The sequence below is a fragment of the Canis aureus genome, chromosome 5 (assembly GCF_053574225.1).
Source record: "Canis aureus isolate CA01 chromosome 5, VMU_Caureus_v.1.0, whole genome shotgun sequence".
Lineage (NCBI taxonomy): Eukaryota > Metazoa > Chordata > Mammalia > Carnivora > Canidae > Canis > Canis aureus.
Window position 1 is genome coordinate 50,768,227 of NC_135615.1, and position 10,783 is coordinate 50,779,009.

Sequence of the window (10,783 nt, forward strand, 5' to 3'; positions counted from 1 at the left end):
AGGTGTCAGTGGTAGTGTAGTAGGAAGTTAAACGGGCTTGGCTTGCCAAGGCAGTTTTTTTTTTTTTTTTTTTTTTTTAGTACATAGAGACTATGACAGTTTGGGGATTGTAACACCATATGAGACTTAGTAAGACCCCCATTCAGGGCTTCTCATGACCTTGCCCCTAAGAAGCTAAATATGAATACTTTCAACTTAAATGAGTTGGCTGTCAAGAACTGAGAAAACTCTAAAATCTGAGCACACAAATCCCTAAATCTTCAATTTCCTGGTATTTCTTGTTGGAAATATACCCCTTGTAGTTTCCACAGTAAATTGTATCAGATTTAAGATGTGTTTGTTCAAGTGCTCATTTTCACCAAACCTCTACCTCAGGCCTCTGTTAACTCTCTCAGGTGTCCATTCAAATATTACCGTATCAGTGAGCCCTTGCTTGAACATTCTAAAAAAATAGCAACACTCTTCCCCTCTATCTCAGCACTTGCTGAGATTATACTGTAGTTTATTATTTTTTTCATAATACTGATCACCATCTGATTGTGTGTGTGTGTGTGTGTGTGTGTGTGTGTGTGGTTTTGTTGTTAATCTCGCTCCTTCTCTGGAATGCAAACTCCTTAAGGCATGAGACTGTATCAGTTAGCTTTTTCAGCATGACAAATTACCTTCCAAATTTAGTGCCTTAAAATAACAACCATCTATTTTGTTCACAAGTCTGTGCTTTGACAATTTGGTAATAAATGAAGGTGGGAGGTTCCTCTGGTGTTAGCCGTGCTCACTGTTGCATGCGCAGTCAGCTTCTGAGTCACTTGAGATCTGGCTTGTCCATAAGGGCCTTAGCTAGGATGACTCTTCTCTGCTCCAGGTGATCTCTTGGTCTCCAGCAAGTGAGTTCAGGCTTGTTCACCTGGTGGCAGGGCCGGATTCTGAGGGACCATGTGGAAGACTGCAAGGCCTCATGAGTTGCATGGTCACATCGATCTGGCCTGTTTAATTAGTCAAAGCGAGTCACAAGGCCAACCCACATTCAAGTGGTGAGAAAACCTCTGGATGTTTTTGTAGGAGAAACAAAAAGTCACATTGCAAAAAAGTGGACACAGGGAGGGCAGTCACTGTGGCATTTCTACAAATAATCTACCACAGGGACTTCATCTGCTTTGTTCACTGTTGTATCCCAAACACCTAGAGCAGTGCCTGGCCCACACGTTGTCCAGAAATATTAGTTGAACCAACAAACGAATCATCTGCCCACTATTTCTGAGCCAGAGGCTGTCCCATAAATTGCCCCTTTTCCATTGCAAATCCTTATAATGCAGCATCTGCTTGCAAGAAACCACATTGTTTATGAATATTTGCAATTGGAGTTCCGTCTCTACTGTTAAAGCTACAACCAACATTCACCATTTGCTTTCTCTCTTAGTTCTCACAGTGTCAGCCTAATTGTTCCCAGAGACTATGAAGTATACCCTATTTCATAAAATGCTTCTCATCCAAAGACCATAGACAAGTCTCGAAACACTTCCTCCTCTATCTCCACAGCTATACAACCTGTGAAAGTTAGGTGAGTCCTGTGGTCTACTCCTTCCTTTCCCCGTCCCTCCCCCCAGCCAGCCTGTTTCCTTTGCTTTCTTCAAACTTGAATCCAGCTGAGACACAACAGAACAACCACTTGTCAATGCAAGACATCTCCTGGAAATCCTGCCCTGAGGAACTTCCTAGAAGCTGGACAATTGAGCAATGTTAGAGATCGGCATTGTAGAAATGACTGGATATGTTACTGAAGTATCTGGGGACCCCACTCATCTCCCCATCCCTGTCATTGCCACAAAGCACAGTGAGATGGAAAATAGAAATAAGTCACTGCATATTCTAGCCTCCTGGGTCTAGATTTTCTAAGAATATCTGGTTTAGATGAAGATGAAGATGCACGTGTCTGGGAGGATAATTGGGATGATGACAATGTAGAGGATGACTTCTCCAATCAGTTACGAGCTGAACTAGAGAAACATGCTTATAAGATGGAGACCTCATAGCATCCAGAAGCAATCTAAACTTGAACTGTTTATTAAATTCTAGGACAGAGAACCCAGGATGGAATGCTTTAAAAAATGTTTATTTCATTACCTGTTTGGATTGATTTTTGTTTTTGTAACAAAAAGAATAAATGTTTTGATCTAAAAAAAAAAGTTGTGTGTGTGTGTGTGTTTTTTTTTTTTTTTCTGGTTTAAGAATCAAACAGGTCTGCTATGGTTTTTGATTTGGAGAGTAAAGTGGATGGCTCTGCTCTTCACTTGGTCAACTGGATAGACTCAATCTTCTGGGCTCCATGTATCCTTAACACACTGCCCCTCATGGTCTGTTTGGGTTACCCTTTTTTTTAATATCTTTAAAATTTTATTTATTCATGACAGAGAGAGAGAGAGAGGCAGAGGGAGAAGTAGGCTCCCTGCAGGGAGCCCAATGCGGGACTTGATCCCAGGACCCTGGGATCACGACCTGAGCTGAAGGCAGATGCTCAACCACTGAGCCACCCAAGCGCCCTGGGTTACCCTTCTGGAAAGGCTGCTGTAGAGCACCTCAGAATTGTGGCCTCTCCAAGAAAACAACATATTCCACTAAAAGACCAGAAAAATGCATCAATAATCATGGTATTGATCCAAGCATTGTTCTCTGAGGATCATTCCTCACGTACTCTCCCAAATGACCAACTGTCCAAACGCTGTGACATGTATCAATACCTTTCCCAGCAGGCCCCTGTCATCTGGGCTGGAAATTCTCTTAGCAGAGAACAAAGCTGTTTGATATGTCCAGATAAAGCTAAAAAAAAAAAAAGCTAACACCTAGGGGAGAAGTAACTCCTGACTTCCCCTCTTCTATCATTGGCCTCATCTCTTGGGCACAAAGCCTCCTCAGCATCTTCAACTCCCTCCCTCCTCACATCCAGGATCAGGTCCTGCCAGTTCTTGCTCTGATGTACTTTTTGGAGCCTAACTCATTTTCCATTCCTTCCGCTGCGACCTCAGTCAGGTCTTCGTTGGTCTACCCACGTCATTGAGATTAGCTCCAAACAGAAGGCTCCTGCCTTCATCCTCAGTGCTCCACGCTGACTAAAACTGTAGCTCTAGCCTTTTAACCTGGAATTATAATGATTCTGCATACGATCTCGAGTGCTTTGTTCCATATTTGCCCACTACTATGGGAATCATCTTCTTTGGCTTAAGTGGTCTATTTGGCATTTCTGAAGGGATCTGCTCAATGGTATATTGTGTTAATGGTATAAGTTCAATGGTATATTGTGTGAAAATCATTTGGCAAAAACTTCAACATCACATAAATATGAATTATTGTCTTGTACCTACCCCTGATCAATCTTCTGTCGACACTTAATAGTTTCATGATTCTCTCGTTCTGTGTATGCAGTGCCCTTACTCTGTCGAAACATTCTTCCTCTTATCTAGTTACCCCAACTGCCATTTCTCTGACTTGATAGATTCATCTTTGCTCTCACTTCCCAGCCTCTGCTGCTACAACACACGGGAAGCCGTGAACCTGCATCTTTCTCCAGGATCTCTACCTCCTCAACCAACCCAGGCCTCCCAGCATCCAGCAATCCAGTCACAGATTTCATCCCAGGCCCCCACTTGACAAGGGTTCAGGTTGTCTTTGACATCTCATAAAGAATGTCTGTGTTTTCACACCACCCCATCCACGTGCCCACAGCTCAGTCCTGGATGCTTTATGCAACTTTCCCTCCCTAATCTTTCCTACTCACCCCTAACTCACAGCGACCTCGGTCCCCTGAATTCTTTCAGAGCCAAATTCTTGTGACTTGTCCTGTTCATATGACACTAATGGTCTACCATTAGCATTTGCTTAGCCTTCAGAGCTCGTTCTTATATAGCCTGGTAGTTTGGAAACGCCTTCAAGGCGACCAAGGTATCTTATATTAATTTTTAATATATTCTTAGGCCCATATTTCAACATTATTTAATGGAGCCTGATGTGTGGTGGCTGTTAATTTGTTATCCAGGCTTGTTAGTCACACTGGAAGTGAATGAGAACAGTTTTCTTTCTCAATTGGAGTGTTCCTAGAGACTCAAGGGAGGCCTAGAGAAAACAGAAAGCCATTGTCCCCTTGGAGGAATAGATGCCAGAGCAGAGAACAAGAGCCAAGGGAGATACCCAGAATCTAAAAGATGAATATTCCAAAAAAATAAAATAAATAAATAAAAAAAATAAAAGACGAATATTCTAAACACATCATTTTACTCAGGGTCAGAGACTCATTAATGTAACAGTTTTCAGATGAGAAATTCTAGACAGCTTTTCTTCCTCCATTGCCCTATTTTTACTTTTCATCATGGGGAGAACATGTATTTACATATATTACCTGCACAAGTCTTCATGCAGCTTCACAGTGCTCTCTTCTCTGGCCCTTGTATCCCCTGACCCCTGTTTTCCTGTGGCATGTACCTGGCCTCACCATGTGCTGCAGCCATCATTCTCATACCAGAAAGCAGCGGAATTAACAAACATATACTATATGCTGGCAAATTGAATTAAAAGAAAAAAAAAGTCTGGGAAACAAGAGCATCACTGATGATTCCAGTAGGGGAAAAGAGAGCATCAAAATTAATTTTAACATAGCAATAGATCAGGACACCTGGACTGCTCAGCTGTTGACCATCTGGCTTCAGCCTACATCATGATCCTGGGGTCCTGGGATCGAGCCCCGCATCAGGCTCCCCTCAAGGAGCCTGCTTCTCCCTCTGCCTGTGTCTCTGCCTCTCTCTCTGTGTCTCTCATGAATAAATAAATAAAATCTTTAAAAAAAAAAAACCCACATAGTAATAGATCTTCCATCTAGAAGCCCACTATCAAATGAGATCCAGACAGAAAGGAAAATGCTCCTCCACTTTTAATTCAGTGACAAACACCAAAACAGTGAGTTGCTTTATTTGAAACCAGGGGAGGCTATTTTCTTCTAGCTGGAAGTTGTGGGCAAGACAGAGGAGGGATGTCAGATTGTTCACTGCTGTAAGAGCACTGGATGGGGCCTTGTTGCCTTCACCAGAGACTGCATTTCTCTTCTGCATGTCCTCCACCCTGTCCATATTAATTAGACAGATGTCTAAGTCTTAACTGTAGGTGTCAGTCAGGGAAAATTCATGGTTTCATGGTTAAACGATGAGATGTGACCTTCTCTTTCCAGAGATAGGATTTTTTTTTTTAAAGACATCACTCATTTAGAATGAGCTTTAGCACTAAAAACTAAATTTATTTCCCCAAGTGTCACATCCCTGATCTGTATAGTAGAATCTTCTCCTGATCGTTGTATTTTTGAACTCCAATTTTGAAATAATACAAATAAATAAATAGTCATTCTGATTAAAATAGAGATGCAGGTGTTACTGATATCAGTTTATTGTAGCATTACCATTAATAAAGTCCTTTATTGTCACAGAGAAAAGTGAAGGCCGGTTTTGATGCATATATACTTTATCTTAATACGAATACTAAAAGAAAGAAAAAGCATTAGGGGCTGTTGACTGCTATGCACTTATTGCCCAAATTTCTCTATTGCCTTGGCAATTATACTCCAATTGGATGCTCCTTCCTCGTTTCCATGTAAGTCCTCCAGAGCAGGAAAAACAAATGTCCAGAAACCATTGCCATACAGTTCTGTAAAAGACACAAATCAATGGAAGACTCAAGACTTCAAAATATAAAGCTTGCTGGCCAAGGCATAATTTGAATAAGCAAGTTTTGAGCTTGAATTATTTTATATATATATATATATATATATATATATATATATATATATATATATATATGTGTTCTAAAATTAAGGAAGACATAGAGAAAAGTGCATTTTCTCTTCATACAGCTGTACTGAAATTCTTGTGAGGAAAAAAAAAAAAGAAATTGACTTTGCAGATGAATAATTTTTGGGCTGAAGACGTCTACCTTTTCACCCTAGCCCCTTATCAGCCTTACATATGAAAAACAAGCCATCCGCTGAGCGTCCAGAGTTCTTAGACTTTCTCGGTCTTAACGGGATATGATGCTTACTCTCAGTTTCAGTTCGAGAAAGGGATACCAGATGGAGGCTTTGCTCTGTTGACAAACAGTAAAAATGGCTTCAGTGATGAAGCTGTCTTGTCACTTGCTTAATCCTAAACGCCAGTGAACTTTCCATCGGCTACTTCTGCAACACCGTCCTCAAACCAGCAGACGCAATCGTTCCGAAGGTCCGGTTGAAGGGAGAAGGGAGTAAAAATCAATACCTTTGTGCAATTACTGGAAAACACAACCGTTAGTCGTCAGAAAATTAGAGGCTACATCTAACTCACAAACCTCTTGATCCCAGTCCTGTGGTTGGAGATTTACATTCAAACGGAGCACCAAAAATAGCTTCCCTTCTGGGGGCAGTAGAGATTAGAACTGGTTTCTCAGCAGAAGTGGCAAGGTTGAAAGAGGAGCTGGGGGGGGGGGGGGGAGGAAGCCTGGAGTGCTCTACATCTTCAAGTGGCAAGAAAGCGGTGTGTCCAGGCTCACCCCAGGCCAAGGAGCAAACCCAACCCTGTACAGGCTTCTCAGGGCCTCCCCAGCGAGAGCACCCCTCGCTAGTCTTTGGGGCCCCGTTATTTAAAGTGACTGCCCCATGAGGTCCCAGGCAGTGCTACACCTATGGGGACGCGTTGGGTTGGAGGCCTGGGATTCCTGTTTGGAAAGCAAAGTCCTGGCACCTACGCGCGCTGGACGTGGGGAGCGACCCCGGGGAGCGAACCCCGCGCAGGGGGAAGAGGCGCTTCCCGCAACTGTTGCAATCGACGGGACGCGGGGGGAGTCGGGAGGAAAGGGTCTGCATCCTTGGCTGAAAGCGCCCTTCCGGGGTCCACGACGAGCGCCACCTGCAGCCCGGGCCGCGCGCCCCGGCGTCGCCTCCCTGGGCCACGGCCCGCCCCCCGCCACTCCCTGGGCTTCCCGGGTCCCCCCCCCCCACTGCCCCATCCCGCGGGATCCAACTCCCGCGGCTGCAGCGAGCCCTGCTGACCCGGCCCCCTCGGCCCCCTCGGCCCCCCGGGCGCCCCGCTGCAGCCTTGCCACCTGCCGTCAGGTTCTTGGGTGAGCGCCCTCGCCCCGCACCCCCAGCCTCGCTGGGCCCGACGAGTCCACCCCGAGGCACCGCCCCGGGCCCCCCGTTTGCAGCCCGAGGGAGCCGAGCGCGGGGCGGGGCGGGGCGCGGGAGAGTTACTGAGCAAGTCTACGCAGGCGGCGAGTCCCGGGGACGCCGCGCGCTCCGGGGAAAGGGACCCTCCAGGCTTTCCCGGCTGGCAGACCAAAGCCCGGGACGAGGGAGGGCAGAAAGGGACGAGGAAAGAAGGGATGCAACCGAAATCAATCATCAATCAATCAATCAATCAACGAAAGTGAGTTTCTCGGGGAGGAGGGCGGGGCAGGGCTGGGGGTCGGGAGTGAAGCAAACTCCTGAACCTTAAACCCAAGTTCTAGCAGCGCGGCGGGCAGGTGGGGGCCTCAGTGGGCGCGGCGGCTGCGTGTACGGTTTAATGTTTCTATGTAGGTTGATTTTTTTTTTTTTTGCCTTGAACGGCTGAGGCTTCAAGTCCCGCCGAAAAGATGTGGGGTGCAGAGGCGTGGGAGGAGGCCAGTGCGGGGGATCGGAACGGGTCCCGGGGCCGCGGTCCGAGCCGAGGTGGAGCTCCCCGGGTCCTGCAGCCGCTCCGCTCGGGGGCCCCCTGCTCGCCGCGCGCTCCCTCGGAGCAGGGGATTGGGTGGAGGAGGAGGAGGAGGAGGAGGAAAGGAGGGAGCGGGGAGGCGGGAGGAGGGCCGGAGGCCGCGGGGAAGTCGCGAGCTGTCCCAGGGGTGCGCGCCGGAGGCTGCGGGGCCCGAGAGGACCGGGCGGGCCTTCTCGTCGACCGCGCCGCCGTCACCGTCGGCGGCAGAACTTGCACCTGACGATCTTCTTAAAGGCGTTCTGGAAGTCCTTGTTGAAGTAGGCGTAGATGACGGGGTTGAGCAGGGAGTTGGAGTAGCCCAGCCAGTTGATTATGGCGCCCAGCAGGGTGGGCATGTGGCAGCTGCTCTCGCAGAAGGGCAGGACCAGGGCCACGATGAAGAAGGGCAGCCAGCAGAGGATGAACGTGCCCATGATGATGCCCAGCGTCTTCACCGTTTTCCTCTCCCGGGCCAGGGCCATCTTGCGCTTGGCCTCGGCGTTGCGCTCATTCTTCTTCTCGAAGGAGGCGGGGGCGCAAGGGATGGCGCCAGCCTCGCAGGGCAGCGGCAGGTGCTCTTTGGAGCTGCCCACGCGGTGCACTTCAATCACCTCCAGGGCGGCGCCGTCGTCGCCCCGCCTCACCGCGCCGTTGGTGCACAGAGGCCCCCCAGCCTTGCTCCCCGGACCCTGCCTCCATTCTCTGCCCCCCGGCTCGCCGTTTACGCTCTTCCTGGGCTGCGGGGCTGGCGACACCCCGGAGCGGGCGTCCGCTCCCTTCCTCTCCGCCTTCTTGACTGTTTTGCGGATGCGGAAGCGCGCGGCGCGGAAGATGCGCCCGTAGAGGACCAGCATGAGCAGCAGCGGGATGTAGAAAGCGCCAAAGGTGGAGTAGATAGTGTAGCCGTGGTCCTTGCTGATGGTGCACGCGTCGGGGTCCGAGCGGTCTTCGGGGGTGCGCCAACCCAGCATGGGCGGAATGGAGATGAGGAAGCCGATGAGCCAAGTGAGCGAGATGAGCGCAGCGGCGCGCCGGGGCGTCCTCTTGTTCACGTAGTCGATGGGGTCCGTGATGGCCCAGTACCTGTCCAGCGCAATGGCGCACAGGTGCAGGATGGACGAGGTGCAGCACAGCACGTCGAGGGCAATGAATAGGTCACAGGTGACCTGTCCCAGCGTCCATTTGTTGAGCACCTGGTACAGCGCGGCCATGGGCAGCACCAGCACCGACACCATGAGGTCGGTGACGGCCAGCGAGCCGATGAGATAGTTGGCCACATTCTGCAGGGAGCGCTCCAGGGCGATGGCGGCCACCACGCACGCATTGCCCAGCACCGCGCAGAAAATGAGCGTGCCCAGCAGCAGGGAGGTGATCACTTGGTAGCTGAAGGTCACGTCGGAGATGCCAGTAGCGTTGCCGCGCGTCCCGAGGGGCCCCTCGGACGAGGTGGTGTTGTTGCCCCGTCCGGGGCTGAGCCCCTCCATGCCTGCGCGCCCGGCGGGGGGGCGGGGGGGACGGGGGGAGCGGGGGAGGGGGAGGGGAGAAAGAGCGGCGTCCGGGTCCCCCTCGCCCCTCCCCCTTGGGGGTCTCCCAGCCCTCTCTCCGGGGGAGTTGCAGGTGGAGGCAATGCAGGGACTCAAGCAAGAAGTTCTTACTGCTTAGGCGAGGGCATCTCCGGGGAGAAGCTTCCAGGCGCTCCCTGGGCTCCCTTGGTCCGGCGGGCTCCGAGACGCCAGCTGGGAAAGGAGTTGGCCCGAGAACGGCTCCGGGACCTCCGGATGTCGGAGAGGTGGCCGCCACGTCTGGGTCTCACTGTTCATTTTACTTTGCCACTGGGCCGGCTGGCTGCCCGAGCCGGAGTCTCCCCACTAGCGAGCAGTCCTCAATCTTAGAAGTATCTGGAATGGAGAAGCCTCATCGTGCAGGGTCCGTCGGCGACTCCCCTGTGTCTGCTCCCCTCCCTTCCTCTTTCCCACTCTCCTCCGGCCTCTTCTCTTTCTCCGGAGCCTTCTCTCCTCCCTTTCCGCCCTCTCGCTCCTGAATCTTTCAGTTTCCTCCTTTCTTCTCACTCCGCTTTCCTTATCCCTCCGTGTGTGGCTCCGACAGCTCCTCCGACAGTGTCCCTCCCTCCCACGCTAACCCTCCCCTGCTAGCATTTCCCCAGCCCCGAGTGCCTCGTTCCTCTGGGTCCCCGCCCTCCCCGCCCCCCCCTCCCCTCCCCTCCCTCTGGCTCCGCGCTGGTTCTGGCCCCTTTCGGTCGGCAGAGGTTCAGAACTCGCTTCCACCGCATCTGCCGCCGGTCAGACCAATATCACAACACGTAACTCCGCCTCTCATCCAGCCAAACTCGAGAGGGTGGGAAAAAAAAAAATCCTAACTATCCGTTGCTTCGTATTTCTGTCCAATTATGAAGCAGGGTAAGCAGCACCGGAGTGGCAGTGGGAGATGAGCAAAGGAGCCACACGGAGCCTGAACGGGGAGGTAGCCAGGCCCGGGGTCGTCTGTAAATTATTGTTAACTGATGGAAAGAAGACCAAGTGGTTTTTTTTAGCTTTTTTTTTAAGGAAGCCTGCCCGCCCGTTCATTCTCTGACAGTCCAGCCTGATTCTCTTGGGGGAGGATGTTGCCTGTGGCTTTATTTATTTATTTGCTTTGGGAAATTAGGAGGGAAAGGGCATATCAACGGACAGGTAAATACATCTCAGAGTGAAGAAAAAACTCAATTCCGTATGCATTCTGCACACATAGATAAACACACGCCTTTCCGTTACCATCACCTGTTTTTAATGTCAATGAACATTACCACGGTTCGTAGCTTCATGGCGGAGTATACTTAGGGAAGGGAGTCTTTTGCCTGGGTTCTGTAAACAAGGTCGAGCACTTGATCTGGCCTTTGGCTTGTCTGGCCAGAGCCTGCAAACCTCTAGGGGAACTTGGAATCTCGGATCGCCGGCCCGCGGTTTCCCTCAAGCGCGGATGTCGGCTTCAGCACCTGGGACAGCTCTAGGCAAGAAGGGCGGATGTCGCCACCTTCCGACAAAGGCTTT

General features: G+C 50.3%; 1 protein-coding gene across 1 annotated transcript; it reads right to left on the bottom strand.

Annotated features, from left to right (window-relative positions):
* Positions 1-7,095: 7,095 nt before the first annotated feature.
* Positions 7,096-9,255, bottom strand: HTR1A (5-hydroxytryptamine receptor 1A). The gene has a single exon (XM_077897977.1). It carries the CDS (start codon positions 9,218-9,220, stop codon positions 7,949-7,951), a length of 1,272 nt encoding a protein of 423 aa, XP_077754103.1. The 5' UTR covers positions 9,221-9,255; the 3' UTR covers positions 7,096-7,948.
* Between the last annotated feature and the right edge of the window lie 1,528 nt (positions 9,256-10,783).

What these genes read in the sequence shown, in the direction of transcription:
- HTR1A (XM_077897977.1), bottom strand. Translation starts at nt 9,220, where the DNA reads ATGGAGGGGCTCAGCCCCGGACGGGGCAACAACACCACCTCGTCCGAG.